The sequence below is a fragment of the Balaenoptera ricei genome, chromosome 3 (assembly GCF_028023285.1).
Source record: "Balaenoptera ricei isolate mBalRic1 chromosome 3, mBalRic1.hap2, whole genome shotgun sequence".
Taxonomy (NCBI): Eukaryota; Metazoa; Chordata; class Mammalia; order Artiodactyla; family Balaenopteridae; genus Balaenoptera; species Balaenoptera ricei.
In genome coordinates, this window is record NC_082641.1 from 125616824 (window position 1) to 125633418 (window position 16595).

Genomic DNA, 16595 nt, shown 5'->3' on the forward strand with positions numbered 1-16595 from the left:
AAACAGGGGAACTGAATTTTTAAATTTTTTTTTATGTTTATTTATCAAATAGCCACATGTAGCTAGTGGCTACTTAATTATCCTGCTCAGCTCTAGAACATCACAGAATAAAAAATCTTAGATAACTCTAAGTTTACTTGTATCTTCTCCAAGCAAAAAATTGCCCCTCTTTCTTCAATCCAGAGCTGATGGAAAACTCTGCCACTTCCCTTTTTCCTGAGAAATGGAGAGGGAGTGGTCTTTTTCCAAAGGCACCTTATTTGCAATGGTCACCGTGTGCATTCTCCATCTAAATATTCTCTGAAATTGTATCCTAATAATTTCAACCTAAGTAAATGATAAGAACAGATATTTCCTCAAATTTAATTTGTCATCTTTGGCTTAGATTGCTGAAAGGAATTTTGGGGGACTCCTGTTACTATAGTCTGACTATTAATATTTATTAAATATTTTCTTTAATATATACATATTGAGTATCTCCTGTACCTTATTCCAGGTATTGGGGATGGTCCTGAAGAACTGGATATTTCTGAAACTGGGTCAGGTGGTGAAGGGAGAGCAGCAGGGATGATAAGGACTAGGTCTTAAATAAGTCTTAGATGTGCAATTATGGGAGAAGAGCACAGCTCTCTAGCAACCCTTCATCTACAAGATCGAGGAGTGGTTCCGATGAAGGAGTTGGATATCTAGTTTGAATTCAGACTTTTAGATAATAAAGGGATTCTATAATATCTAAAGTTTATAATATAAGCTCTGTAAAGTCAGAGACTGTTTTTATATCTTTATATTTTCCATGATGCCTGTCACAGTTCATTGCAAATATACTAAGTACTTGGTAAATTTTGTTGAAATGCATTTAATTCATTTGATTAATTCAGCAGTTTAACACTGTGATGGTGATACAAACGTGTATAGTAAATTAATGAAAATGCTGGGGAAGGCAGGCAATTGTGTCCTTTGTTTATAGAATGGATTTGGGGTAAAATGTCGATTGGGCATAGAATATAACTGTCTTGTCTGGATCTGTCTCACCCTTGCTACCCTTGGGTTTCCTAGTCAGAGCTACCACCATCATGGTAGATGCTAAATGTACCTTTGTGAGTTTTGCAACTTGAGTCCCAATCTGTACCTCAATTCTTCTGTTTTTCTTCCTTTGGACTAATCCCCAATTAGTACAGTGTTTATGCATAGTTCAGTACTAAAGCCAACTATGTTTTTTTGGGTGGACCAGGTTAAGGAGTAATCCTTACAGTGGGAGCATTCTGTAGAATTTAGCTTTCAAAGAACCAACAATTTAAGTACTCCCAATTTTGCTTTCTCTAGTTGCCATTGCTAGCAGGGCTTCTACTGACTCAAGGTTAAAAGTTATATATTAAACTGGTTTTGCCAGCTACTGCTTTTTAAATGCCATCACCCTGGATCCTTGTATTTCTCTCCAAGAATTGTGTCACTTCTTGGCTGTTCCCTAGTCTACAGTGTTTAGACTCTTGGACAGGTTCCTCAAACTGCTTCCTACCATAAGAATTTTCAAGTTACCCATGCTGTGTCTCCTTCCATATCTCCTGACTTATCCTCCCACTCTACATCCCCTTTCTTCCAGAAATGGTCCTCTGCAGGTATGATTCCTAGTAACTTTGGAAGAGCTAGAGTTGCAAGAAAAACTTGTGTGTATAAAATGTAGAAGTACTTTTTAAATCCCATCTTCCCATATGCCTTTTCTAAAGAAATAACAGTCTGTTTATTGTTCTTTACAAGCCTGTTTTAAATAAGCTTATCTTCCTACATGTTAATTAGGTAATTTGTTCTGATGAAAATATACAGGAAGGATATATTGTTAACTTGAAAAATAGACTATTGAACTTATACACAGAATACAGAGTCTTTTAGTGGTTTTCTTGTTTTTTCTTTTTTTGTATATATGCTTTAGGGGTGAATGTTCCTGAAATTCCTTGTATCCCAATGCTAAGGCACCTTTATATGAAGTGGGTAAGACTCACTAAACCACAGCCATTCAAAGATTTTCTTTGCATCAGCTTACGAACTTTTGTCATGAGGAACTGTGCAGGTAAGGGTACATAGTTGTGGTGGAATTATACACACACTATTCTAAAAATGTCCTAAAGCAAACTCCATAGCTACATTTGTAAGTGAAATTATATTATGCTATTAATGTTTATGTTTGTAACTTACCTTATGAAGGTAAATGTACTTTTTGTTTTAAAGACAGTAGACATATGATTTGTCTTTGACCCTTAGCAGAAAAAATAAGGTGTCAAAATGTCTCTACATATTTCTTATAGGCACTTTTTATAGGATTGTTTTAATAAATTTTTTTTACTTTCTTTGTCTCTGGTCTCCTGATCATTCTGCATGTAAATAGTTGTCTGACCTAATCTACCTTATAGCATAAAACACTACTTTTATGATACTACTTTTCTGTTCTGAAACCTTCAGTGCTTCTGTTGCCCTAGTGTGTCAAGTGGGAACTGTCTGCTTCAGAGTTCATAATACCCAGGGCCCCTCTTGATATCCTTATTTCAGACTCCCTTCCAAGGTACTCCTTTTATTGTCAGGTCTGCCTACTCACTGTTCCCAAACAGCCATACCATTTTTCGCCTGAGTGTTTTTCCTTGTTATTGTTTCCTTGTCCTGAGGTTTACACTTCCTTCTTCCTCTTCACTTGTATACATTTTTTAAGTTTTGTTCTTTAAACTTACTTTCTTCTCTTTTTTCTTTTTTATGTAGTATATCAGATCTTATTTTTGTACCTGATATGTTCTGCCTTTTTATCTTTTTTAAAATTATTCATGTTAGTTTTATGTTCCTGTCAGTTGCAAGCTCTTTGATGGATAGGATCCTATCTTTTGTAATCTTCCATAACACCTAATATAACACTGGTCACATAGAGAGATGTTTAAGTCATTGAGCTGTTTGTTAGAGTGAAGGATCAAATTTTCAACTTGCCTTTTCCCCTTATTTATTTTGAGCTCAAAACTATTGAAACTTCAGGGAATTTACAAAAAATACTAAATCTCCAACGTTACTGAAAAATCCTTACGCTGAATAAGTATGTGGTTAACAGACTAATACTTTTTCCAATGAGAAGTATAAATCGCAGAGAGCCAGCCACTTGGCTGTCATTTTCAGACATAGAATTTATAAGTTATTCATTTCAGTTGCTGATTTGAAAAATCATCTTTACAATTTACATTGTTCCATTGAAATTGTCTTTCTCCAGGACCCACAAACTCCTTGAAATATGTCCCTTTAGTAACAGGCTTAGCCTCTGCCCGCAACTTGGAACATTTGGAAATGGTTCGAGTACCTTTCCTTGGAGGTCTTATCCAACATGTAGTTGAAGACAGTTGGAGATCAGGTATTCATTTTCCTTTAGTTACTAAATATTTTAAAAATTAGTTTAAAATTTATTAAGCTTTTATTTAGCTTCTCTTCTGAGTCTTTGTAAAAGAAAATGCTTGTTAGTAATTGTACTTTCTATCTGATGTATTTAGTGAAGAATAAGTAACCGTGAGTGTAGCCAGTATTCATTTCCTTTGTATGCAATGTTAAACCTTCTCAAAATAGTAGAGTGATAAGGCATGTTTTCTGGCTTGTTAATACTTATTGCTTAGTTAATAATTCATGTTATATTTGGAATCTTTCTGAGAAATGTTAATGGAGATATCCTCGTGCCTTTTGCTGGGAAGAGATGTTTTTTGACTTAGACAACTTAGTTCTACAAAAGAACTTAGGCATTAGTAATGTTAATCTAACATTTGCTTAATACTTACAGTATATAAAATGTTTTCATGTTTATCAGTTGGATATTAGATCCATCCATCAGATGTTGGCTTTTAAAAGAAAAAAAGATTTTACTTTTTAGCTCCCATAATTATATTTTAAATGATCATATGTACCATAACGTGCTCCACATTAATTATCTCCTCATTGCAACAAAAAGACCAAGAAGTTTAGCTATATAGATAATTAATAGTTGGGAACAGAAAATGTAACTGTGGATATCCAAAATATAAATGAAAAATTATCTAGTACCATTGGTAACAAGTAGACATTATCATTAATACTGTTAAAATATGAGTAAGTACATTTTTAGCATTTTGTCAGTTAATCAAGTCTGGTGCAAGCACACTTCATTACATTGTGTGAAGGGGATGGAGACTTCCTCAACAGAATAATTTTTATTCCATGGCTCTAGCTAACAGGATAAAGTCAGAAAGGAAAAGAATGCTTGGTGTCAGTTTATTTATCTCTTGTAAAAATAAAAAATTTTAAAAAAGAAAGGAAAAGAAGACTACAGTGCAGTCACTCATTAGAAGACCTGGAGAGAGGTACCAAAAGCTAAGAGTTTGCATAAAGGGCCTAAAAGAGCAGCAGAGACTTTTCTTCCCTGATAAGTGTTTAAGAATGACTCTACCTTATATTTTACTTAAGGGGCCAGCATACCTCACACAATAGTTAATTCCAGATGATTCATAGATCCAAATGTAAAAAATACAGTTTTTAAAAGAAAACTCAGGAGAATGTCTTCTTGACCTTTGGTAGGCAAAGATTTCTTAAATAGTATACCAAAGAACACTTACCATAAAGAAAAAAATTGGTAAACTGTGCTAAAGATTTTTTTGTTCATCAAAAGGCATGAGTAAGAGAGTGAAAAGCCAAGCTGTAGAGTGGGAGAAGCTATTTGCAATACAGCTAACATACAAAGGACTTGTATCCAGAAAGAACTCCTAAAATTAGTAGGAAAAAGTCAGAAAACACAATAGGAAAAATGGGAAAACATTTTGAATAGAAAAGATTTCACAAAAGAGGATATCTGGCCAGTAAACATGAAAATATGATAAATTTCACTAATCATTAGGGAAATGCAAATTAAAAGCACAATGTGATATACAAGCACTAAAATGATTACGCCTAAACAATTATCATCTAAAGTATGTAGAAATGCTTTACTGACAGTGCTGTGGTCATATGGAACACATTGTTTTTGTTCCGTCTTTAACTAGGTGGTTTTAGAAATTTGCACACTATTGTTTTGGGAGCTTGCAAAAATGCACTTGAAGTAGATCTTGGTTACCTCATCATCACTGCTGCCCGTAGGTATGTTTCCTCTTCACATTGTGTCTTTTGTCTTAGAATTATGTTTTTTCCTGTTTTATAAAAATTGGTGGGAATATGTGTTTGAAGTTTGAGCATGCCTTTTTCAGATTTAAAGTACAAAGGAGTTGTTTAAATAGCAGTAGGTTATCACTTAGTGGGAGTCTTCTGTTACAACTGATGACCAACTGAGCTGCACTCCAGACCTAGCAAGCTTTGAATGGGCGTGGTCTCATCAGAGAAAAGCAGTCAATTACCTGAAAGTGCCTGAGACTCCAACAGAAGTCAGTATTGATGCTTTGGTGTCAGCAGCCCACTCAGGAGCCATTGTTTTAACCTCCAGATGGTTTTCCCAGTTGTTTTAGTTAGTTGGTGGTAATATTTGCTATTCAGAAATCAGTGTTATAAGTCAGCTTTTTCAGAGTCCTGACCTTTAACACCTTTATATTTTTAACCTATTTTCACATCACTTTATGCCATGTTTACTACTTCCTACATACCAAAAGTCTACCTCTACTTTTACTTTTATAATACTTAAATTGAATTAACCATTTTTCAATTTATTAAAAAACAAAACTCTTACTTTCCATCAATAGAATGTTAAGAATATAAATAAAACAAAACTGTATCTAAGTTTGAGTATTGTTACCTACTATAGAACTATACTCTTTGTTAAAATGGGACTTAATACTAGCCTTAAAAAGATATTAAAGAAATGCCAGATGCAGATTCTTGCCTTGACTTAATCAGGTTTAAGAAAGTACCAGAAAGGATATAAGATTATTACAGTGTAATTCATTGTTATTTACTATAACTTCAGTGTACACATAAGATGTGCCCACACTTTATAAAATACTCTTTTAAAGGAAACATCTGATATTTTTTAGTGGAGGGGGGAAAGTTGTTTGCATTTGACACTTCAATAAAATAAACTTCTTTCAGAGCCTTACGTTAGGAAGTACCTTTGATTCTGATGGCTTTCATTTTACTCTTATATGTATCTCTTTGTTCATAGGTTACATGAAGTTCGGATCCAGCCTTCCCTAACCAAAGATGGTGTCTTTTCTGCCCTGAAGATGGCAGAGTTGGAGTTCCCCCAGTTTGAAACCCTTCATCTGGGATATGTAGATGAGTTTTTGCTGCAGAGTAAGAATTATCTCATTTAATCCCTAAAATTGTTGTCAGGAACTTACTTGACAAAGTGAACTCTGAATTGGGATGTGCCATTATTTTCTTGAATATAAAACAGCTTAAAATCTTAGGTGCTCTCACTTCTTGAAAAATTTAAACTTGAAGTGTCAGTGATTTTTTTCTTTCTATATTGCCTCTGATTTTAGCATATTATAGAAAGTGTAGTGATTGTCTACCCAAAAAAAGATCCTTATTTACATTTGATATTGTCTCCCCTTTGCTCCCCAAGTTTCTTTCCCATTCTGCTTCATTTTTTTCACAGAATGTCATCCTTGGTTCCATTTGTTGAATTTGATCTGCCACACTTCTTGAAGCTTTTGATGGTCCTCTCTGATGAGGTCCCATTCCCTGCCCATGCTCTTCATTTCTGTAATAAGCCCACTGGGGTTCTGGATTTTCCAGATAGTGTGAGCACATAATGGTCAGTATTCGTTTAATGATGATTGCTGTTGGAAGGCTTGTTCACAGCGTTTTCTGGAATGTATTTACAATTGGGAACTCATTCCTTTGGGTTTGAATGCATGTCAATTCATTATTCAAACTTTTTTTCCACATGACATTAGTCAGACATGCAAAAACATTTACACCTTCAGCATGTATTTATTTTTGCAAGACTTAGTTTCTTACCCATGTAATTTGTAACAAGTCTTCTTAAACTCTCACTGTCATACCAGATGGCATTTTTTCTTTGGATCTAATTTGCATTGTAGAAGAACATAAGAAGGCTTAATTCTTCTTAGTCCAGATCAAACAATATGACTTGTTTGTCCCCTTTCATTTCTGATATATGTCACAATAATAGTTGGGTTTTTTTGTTTTGTTTTTACTTTGTTGCAGTTCTCATCAATACAGGTGAAGCACTAAAAAAAATCAAAGCATTATTTTCTAGCCTTTTTAACACAGGAATCATTTTTAATCTATATAGCTTTGAAAAGATCAGCTTTTTACCAACGTAGCTTTAAAATGCTAAACTAGCATAGTAATTTCAAATAAAATTAATGTATTTGATATCAGGCTTTTCTGGTTTTCAGTGAAGTTGCTAACATTCCGTTTCTACAGTATCTGTGTAGTAACTTAAAATTATTAGCTTGGTAATTGGTGTTTTTTTCTATGGTCTTGTTTTTTGTTCTTCCCGAAAGCTAAAAACTTGACAAATTTTGTATTTTCATGATGGCCACATTTAGGTCCACTGAAAGAATGTCTTTGAGAATTATCTTTAGAACCAGCTATTTCCCTATAGTGTTTCTTTCCCCTCAACACACATTTTCAATAGAAAAACACTTTACCTTTTTTGGGGGCTGCGTTGAGTCTTTGTTGCTGCGCACATGCTTTCTCTAGTTGCGGCGAGCGGGGGCTACTCTTCGTTGCAGTGCGCGGGCTTCTCATTGCGGCGGCTTCTCTTGTTGCAGATCACGGGCTCTAGGCACGCGGGCTTCAGTAGTTGCAGCTCAGTAGTTGTGGCGCATGGGCTTGGTCGCTCCGCGGCACATGGGATCTTCCTGGACCAGGACTCGAACCCATGTCCCCTGCATTGGCAGGCGGATTCTTAACCACTCCGCCACCAGGGAAGTCCCAACACTTTACCTTTTGACTACCATTATCTCATTTTTCAACGTAACTTGTTTCATAGTCTCCTTCATATTTAATAGTCTCTTAGTTTTGATTTTTTTTATAAGCCATTCTTCATATTTGTTGCAGTTCATCCATTTCTCCTGTATACGTACTCTCCTCTATTACTCCAAAGACAGTCTGGGATTCTCTGTATGAAAATAGGTGCCAGGTGTGTCTAACAGACTATGTAGAGAGGAATGAGAGGTCACTGCTTACACTCTTTCACTTAGTCTCTTGCTTCTCAGCCATTTAGATTTTGAAGCATCTCTCCAGGAGGTTGGGGTGGCTCCTGGTAAAACTTGCACCAATTCTTTGTTACAAAGTTTCTGGCAAAATATAAATAGAAACATCACCTTTGTCCCCATACACTTATCGTAAAAGTGACAGTGCCAGATTGGGGAAATGGGTGTGCTGAAAAGTAGATGCTGTGTACTGGGAATATAAGAAAAGTGATCCAAGGATGAATACTTAGGGGTTCTTTGTTTACACAGATTCATGATTTCAGAGATTCATGTGAAGGTGATAGGGGTGTAAAACTCATTCAGATCCAGAAGCAGTATAGAGTAGTGTTTAGTGCTGGGGCTTTGGAAAGAGGGAGTGAGATGGAATTTCATTAATCATGGGGCAAGTTATTTCGTGGGTTCAAACCACCCAATAAAAAAGTGGGAAACGGTCTTATCTCCATTTAACAAATGAGAAAACATGGTCTTTTATTATTACAATCTCTTACACTTAGAAAGCATTCAGTGAATGGTAGCTTTTACTTTTAGCTGACCTCTGGGCTGAATCAGAAAGAAACAATCTGAGTCCTAGGTGATGCCATCAGGGTTTTGAGGGAGTGTGATGATCAGGAGAACCTAAGAGCAGGAACAGGTCTCAAAGGAATGAATGTAAGACATAGATTTATCATGCTAGGCTGTAGCAATTATTCTGACAACACCTTACCTGGGATCAGTTCAAAATCTACCTGATCATAAGGAAGAAGGCAAATTTTAAGTCCAAAGGGCAAGAAAGAAGTTTTTACCAGGAGACTAAAGAAAATTGCTCAGAAAAATTATGAAGAATTGGTTAAGGTGAAATCTCCAAGAAATGCCAGTAAATACAAAAAACAGGGACTCTAGGAGAGAGACCATGAACTATATGGAAAGTGAAACTGGAAGAGTTGGGAGTAGGCGGGTTGTTTTAAACATGTCCAGGCTAAAGGTATGAATCCCTGCCCTGAAGGGCAGGGCAGCTTCTCCAGAGCAACAGTGTTTTCTTTGTATTTTATGTCAGTTGATTGCAAGGACCATGAGAGACGTTTATTGGGTTCCTATATCATAATATCCCAGCATTATGCTGGACATTGAAAATGTAACTATAAACTAACTAGGCAAAGTCCCATTTTCCTTCAAATTGCTCGTGGTCAAGTGGACCATCCTTTAGAGCAAAGGTCAGGCAGGTGGCAGGAATAATGATAGGAAACAAGGGATAAGGTGTGATTTCCAGTGGCATAATCTAGAATGGAGGATCCTCTTTTACTAAACCCACTCCCTAGTCTGTGACAAGACAGTAGGCACTAAAGCCCAAAGGCAGAGAGAGTGGGTGTATGTGTGAGTTAAAAGTCCACTTTCTGAGATTAGGTACATATTTACTAACCTATACATGGTTCTAAAAATGAAACTGAATTCTCAAAGTGTACTCTTCTCTACACATGGCCACACCCGACTCCAAAAACATTATCCTTATAGAGTGAAAGAGTTACATTTTTAAGATTTTATTTTTCTTTTTAAAAGCTTAAACTAAAACTTCACCATAAATGTAAACCAATACAATTTATCCCTCAGTTTTGCTTTAAGACTTTGCCTTCTTTTTTCCTTTTCTAAAAATTGAAAATAATCTTTTCCTACTAGCTGTCCCTTAACTTTTAACATAAATTTTTATTTTGCAAAATAAAGGCTACCATTCGTACAGAATACCTAACGTAAAATTGTACCTGAACCTGAACCTGATGATGGAGAGATGACGCCGGATGATCATAGAGACTAATCATACTGGATGTTAAAATAAAGAATTGGCAACACTCCATGACACTTTAAGAACCTATTTTTGTTTTTTAAATCAATTTCTCTTTCTAGGCAGAATGGCTAATGCAGATCTGGTGAAGTATGGTTTGGCTGATGTGGTAGAAAATCCTGGTATCATCACTGATATAGGGATGAAGGCAGTCAATGAAGTTTTTTCCTGTATCAAATATCTGGCAATTTATAATTGCCCGCATCTACATAACCCATACAATTGGATCTCAGGTACTGTATGCTTAAGTGCGGCTCTATTTTATTATTAATGTCAAAATAATATGTATCTTTGTTTTCTGTTTGTGTCATGAATTAACATTCCTAATATAGAATGTAGATATTTTATATGGATCATTCATAGAAGTTCTGGGAACCTTTGATAACTGAGTTGGAAATATTTTCAGTGCCTCTTTGAACTCCTGAAATTCTCTGCCTAGAAATTTGCACTGTCCAAGTTATAGATTCAATTGTACTGATCCTTATGTGTTTTTCTTTGGGCCAGGCACGTAAAGTTTAGGTTAGGAATTGTTGCCTGGGATGTTATGGTTGTTTTCTCTGTATTACCTTCAAATGGCATATCATCTGAACCAACAAAGTGGGTATGTATTTTAAAAACTTGAATTAGGTGACATATTAAACATTAACTTGTCAAATTTTCTATTGCCTTAAAATCCTAGGCTATTTCGAATCTCCCCTTCATACAGTATCCCTTGTGTATAGAAGTGTGACTTTTGCACTTGGTATTTTTCCTTATGAGGGGAGTTTATTTCCCTCCCTGAGAGTAATGCTATTTATTTCTTTTAAAGCCCTTCTTAAATACTTAAATTCACAAGCCTTTAAATAAATTCAGAGCTAGAGAATTTTCATTTTGACATCCTCTTACCAAACCAGGCCCCCTTACTGACACCTGCAGACCAGTCTCCTCTGCCGTCTGAGCCACCGCACAGGGATACTGTAGCTCCTTACAAAACCCATCTCCAGACCTGTTGTAGGGCTCCCAGGCCTCTGCTGAGATCATTTGTTAGAATGGCCATGTCTCACCCATGAGAAGAGAAGTTCTACCCCTTCCCCAGCAGCACCAAGAAGTTATTGGGAAATAAACTTTAGGCTGTATGCGGCGTAGATCGCTTTTAAAAAATAACATTTATTGGGTTTTTGGTTTGTTTGTTTTCTTAAATACAGAAGAGTATAAAGAAGAAAATAAAAAATGGCCTATAATCCCATCACTCAGAACTCCTGTTAACACTTAAAAACTAAAAGTAATACATGCACTTGATAAACAGTATCAGACAATACAGAAAGGTACAAAATGAAAAGTCTCCTCTTCTCAAAGGTAACCACCATCAACGGTTTCTTGTATATTCTTCTGGACAGGTTATTTTGTGCATATTGCAGCCTATACATATATAGCATTTAAAAATGATTTACATATACGAAAGGACCTTACTGTGTATACATCGTCCTGTAGCTTGTGTTTTGCACTAAGAATATTTTGGAGAGCTTTCCATATTAGTAAGCATATTCAGTTCTTCTTCATTCTTTTAATAGCTGCATACTGTTTTATGAAAGGAATATGCCAACATTTCTTTTAAGTAGTATCCTATCGTTAAATAGACATGTAGGTTTTTAAGTGAATCACATTTAAATATAGGCTGACTTAGTTTCAAGTTAACGATTTCCAAGCCATCTAGTTCTCACAATGAAATTAGGTAAGGAAACATCATAGTTTAGAGTCATCAAGTGTTAGAGATCATGAAATAAAAGAATATTTACTCAAGGAAAAAGGATTTGGAAGTCTTTGTGACCTATAGCAAAATTCATGAGTAATGGAGAAACTGTTAGTTACATTCTCTCTGGCCATATTATTTCTTCAATAGACCACTCAAGATGGACTCGATTGGTTGATATCAACTTAGTGCGTTGCCATGCTTTGAAGCTGGACTCCTTTGGCCAGTTTATTGAATTGTTGCCCAGCCTGGAGTTTATTTCACTGGACCAGATGTTTCGTGAACCACCCAAAGTAAGTCACATTTGAGAGCATTTTTGTTTATTTTGATACTGAAGGAAGAAAATAAAACAGCCTAAGTAATTTTTTTTCCTAATAATATGCCTTTACAATATTATAATTTGACTTTTTACTGCCAGCCTCAGTGAAGGAAGGCATAAAGGTTATAATAATGTATGGCCACTTGTTCTTGTAAATGACTATTGAGGGATTTCCAGAGAAAGGAAAGGAAAAAGTAAGTGGTAAGCTGTCTCCATCAGGTTTATAAAGTGAAGGTGAGAGCAAAGGTGGAAATTTGAGCTAAAGCAAAAGTTATTACTCAAGAGTAATTAGTTGGAAGATTAAATCTCTAATTAGCAACCCAAAATATAAGTAAGGATTAGGAATTTTGTTTTGGAAATGTTTTACTTTGCTGCTACCTTTTCTGTTCAGTTGCATATCTGGGGAAATCCGAGGTTGCCCAGTTGTACAAAATGTTATTTTAAAACTGCTTAACAAATAAAGCTTTATACTCGCATCATAATAAAAACTTAATGTTTCAACAAATTATGTTCTCTCTTGTCAGTTCTTAACGGTTATATTCCCAGTGTTGAAGCAGTGTGATATAGTGGAGAAAGCTCAGGGTTTGAGGACAGATTATTGGGTTTCAAGTCCCAGCTGTACCACTTATTGGTCGTGCACTGTTGGGCAGATCCCTTCCCATTGTGCATGTCATCATCTGTAAATCAAGACTGATAACGCTTTATCTTGCTTGAAGTGTTCTGGGCCTTAAACGAGGTCCTTTATGAATATGTGAAAGTATTTCATAAAGTGCCATATAAATATTCTATGTAAAGATGAAATGAAGGAATATTAAAAATGCAGGGTTCTATACTAACCCAAATTAATAAGCACATGATTTCTTCTTGCTTTAGGGCTGTGCTCGGGTTGGTCTGAGCGCAGGCACAGGAATTGGGGTTTCCTCGGCCCTTGTTAGCAATCAGAACTCCAACAATGACAATGATAACAATGCCCAGAATAATGCCAACATCCATGACAACAATCACCATCACCCAGATGACTCAGACGAGGAGAATGACTTCCGGCAAGACCTGCAGCCAGGAGAGCAGCAGTTTGCAGCCGACGGTAACCCAGATCTTTTGTGAGCTCCAGATAGAAATGATTTTTACTTTGGGTCATATTTCTCTTACTCTCTTCTCTTTCCTTCACCTCCTATTTCAGTTTGTCACTTTACACATTGGTGGGGACCTTGCTAACAAAGCAAATGAGGGGGTGGATGGAGTTTGCCTATCTGCTTGCTTATTTTAAAGTTATCTTTGTAATGCCTCTTGTCCATAGAAGCTATTGGGGTATTTACAGAAAGGGAAGGACTTAGATGCCATGAGAATTAGGGTACAGTGAGCCTTAGAGGCCTGGCTTAATGGAGATTTAACTGTCAGGATTTGGGTGAAGGAGCATCTTTCAATATCTCGCTGACCAGTAGATAGCTACGTTGGACTTGAACATGGAGATCATTTTTGGGTGTTCCAAGAACTGGAAAAATGAACAGTAGTCATGTGCTAGACATTGTGTTGGAAACCTTTCATATACCTTTCATCATTAAGTCTTCAAAACCACCCAGAAAATTAAGTACGTGAGCTAATAAGGACCTACAGGATTTCACTTATGTAACTATCCATTCCAATTCTTTGATACTGACTGAACTCCTGCTGTGTGCCAGCCCATGTGTTATTAGGCTTCATCTGCCCCTGTGTTGATGAGTGAGAATGGAGTGAAATCGTTTCCTTAACAAATTTTCCAGGTTCCCAGTTGACCCTTAAGAACTGGAAAACGAATCTCTTCTAGCCACTATTTGGTTGTTGCCCTTTCACTCATTCTCTTAGGCAGAGTAATTAATGAGAAATGGCGTGCCCTGGTGTTATTAACTCCTCTCATAATGAAAGTATTCTGTGTATAGAGCCTAATTTCCTTTAGGATCACTCTGAGTATGCATGTCCTGACCTAAGAATCATCTGTTGGCATTGTCTTCACTTGCTTCACTTCCAGAACCTCACATGTTCTCTATAGAACTGTCCATTTTGGCTCTTGGCAAAGTCACCAGTGACTCTCTCATAAAGGCTAGTGGTCATTTCTCCACTTGCATCTTCTTTGACATCTCATCTCAGCTGCATTTGTCACTGTTGTCCACTTCTGTCTTCCTGAGGTATTTGCTCCTCTTGGCCTTCCTGAAACCATTTTCCTGGTTTTCCTCCTATCTCATTGGACATGCCTCCTCAGTTTGCTTGCACCACCTCCTCTATTCCGCTCTTGTCCTTGCTCTCCCTTTTTCTCTACATATTTTCTCTAGATGACCTCATTCAGTCTCATGGCTTCAGTACCAACTGTATGCTAATGAATTCTAAACCTGTATTTTCGGCTTTGATATTTCTATTTTTTAAAGTAATTGCAGTTATATCCAACTTCATACTTTTAATTTCCACATGAGTACTCTTAGGCATTCAAACTTATGGCTAAGTCTCTCCTCCTAAAATACAAAAACAAAAGTGCAGAGCCAGCAGGTGCTAGGGGTGAAGGAGCAGGGAGTGAGGTCAGGTATTCTTTCTTTGCCTTGTTCTTGAGTGCCATCATAAGGATCTGGACTTCAGAGAATACCAACCGTTCACAGAAAACTGTTACAGCAGCTGCAGTGCAGAACTCCCCAAATCCTACAAACCCAGTTGTGGTTGAAGTTGATGTACTGGACAGATTATAGACTCCACTAGAAAGTTACATGGCCATTGGCTTCTCAGTATAGCATGGAGGATGCCTTCCATTGTGAAGTCATATATTGATGCAGCAGGAGCTAAAACTTATGCAAGAACACGTTATTTGATTTAAGAGAGAACAATGGAAACTTAAATCTACTAACATTTGAAACTAAGGTTCAGTAGATGAGAGACATGACTACAAACCAAATACTTGAGGTACAGTATTTGTCAAATATATCTTCAAATGCTGAGAAGCAAAGGAATTAGTGACATAAATGCCAAGATTGAGGAATTCGACAGCTTCAACAAGAAGAAGCCTAAGAATACCAAAGATGGTGGCAGAATTTTAGAGAAATGAAGATTGGCATAAAACATTAGGCTCCATGGGTCTTTCCAACTTGGCAATATGTTTATGTATATTTATTATTACATACATGTCAGGTTGATCCTTTTAAATAAAAAATAAGGACCAGGGGAATTCCCTGGCAGTCCAGTGGTTAGGACTTGGTGCATTCATTGCTGTGGCCTGGGTTGACCAGGGGACCCGCAAGCCACATGGCACGGCCCAAAAAAAAAAAAAAAAAAGGGGGGGGGACCTGGAGAAAGGCCATGTGACTGTTGATCAAAACCAGCAGTGGTGAAAAGAATTCAAATAAAAGAAAGAGAAACAACTAACAGAAAAAACATAAAGAGTGGTACAGGGATTAAAAATAAAAGGGCTCATTGGTAAATAACGTTAGTTGAAATGACTAACATTGATGCTTCCACTCTTTAGGTACAAACATAACAATATTTTAAATATTACTTTAGTTTGAAATTGGTATTCACATGTTGACTTTCCTTAATGTAGAATTTTAAAACTTTCCATACATGAGCTTTTGGACCAACGCTGGAATGAAGCGGATTCACTCACTCTTTTGCTCTGTTGTATTTAACTTAATCAGCTTGCATGAAGTAATTGCCTATCAAAGAAGGGCACTGTATAATTTTAAAAGCCCTTTAATTTGTATAAGTTGTGTCTTTGCTTTATAAACCACTGAAATAAAATATGGTGTTTTATAGTGAACATTATCATTAAGGTAATAGATGACTCCAACAAAAATATGCTTTTATTGTTTTACAGAGTACTGTATTAATTTACCAAAATACTATAATTTGGTTAAGGATATTATCTTTCTTAGATTTGCGCTTCCAAAAGTGTTAAGATTTAGAATGCTTTATTGTGAGCTAGTTATGTTAACTGAAAATACAAGTTCATTACCTTCATTTTGCAGCACTGTAAAACAGGAAGAGATGTTCATATATTCTAACAATTCACATTGCCTAACATAACATTACCATGTGTCAAAATCATGCTTCTGTAATTGCTAAAGCATTTTGCCACATTATTTTAATATAATTACTTTTGAAGTAATTATAACGACAAAGCATAGTTTTGCCTATACATTATTTAACTAATTTTCTATCTGGATTTAAAACAAATCCTGCATACTGCTTTTAATAGTGGGGTGCCACTGCATTCCCTCACCACTACCTTCACAAAGTAACCACTAAGTGCAGTTGCTCTGCAGCACTTATTTTGGGCAATGGTTCTCAAATTTGAGTGCATCAGAATCACCTGGAGGACTTGTTAGAACAGGTTGCTGGCTTTCACCTCAGAGGCTCTGAGTAGGTATGTGTGGGGCCAGGTAGTTTGCATTTGTAACGGGTTCCAAGGTGATGCTGATGCTGCTGTTTGGGGATCATATGTTGAAAACCACTGACTTCTGGAAAATCCTTGTTTTTGAAGTCTGAGGACAGGCTACAATGTGAAAAAAAAATCCCAGTAGATTCATTTTGTTTTCTATTTAGGGGCAAATACTTGTCAAC

The 16595-nt window shown here is 36.3% G+C and overlaps 1 protein-coding gene across 6 annotated transcripts in view; it reads left to right on the forward strand.

The window, feature by feature from the left end:
* FBXO38 (F-box protein 38) overlaps positions 1 to 16595 on the forward strand; it is a 52338-nt gene that overhangs the window by 14952 nt on the left and 20791 nt on the right. For all 6 annotated transcript variants that reach the window (XM_059917426.1, XM_059917429.1, XM_059917428.1 and 3 more), the window contains exons 6-12: positions 1928 to 2065; positions 3239 to 3376; positions 5025 to 5118; positions 6131 to 6261; positions 10035 to 10205; positions 11852 to 11994; positions 12894 to 13104. In XM_059917426.1, the coding sequence (XP_059773409.1) occupies positions 1928 to 2065; positions 3239 to 3376; positions 5025 to 5118; positions 6131 to 6261; positions 10035 to 10205; positions 11852 to 11994; positions 12894 to 13104 (1026 nt within the window). The remainder of the gene's footprint in view (positions 1 to 1927; positions 2066 to 3238; positions 3377 to 5024; positions 5119 to 6130; positions 6262 to 10034; positions 10206 to 11851; positions 11995 to 12893; positions 13105 to 16595) is intronic.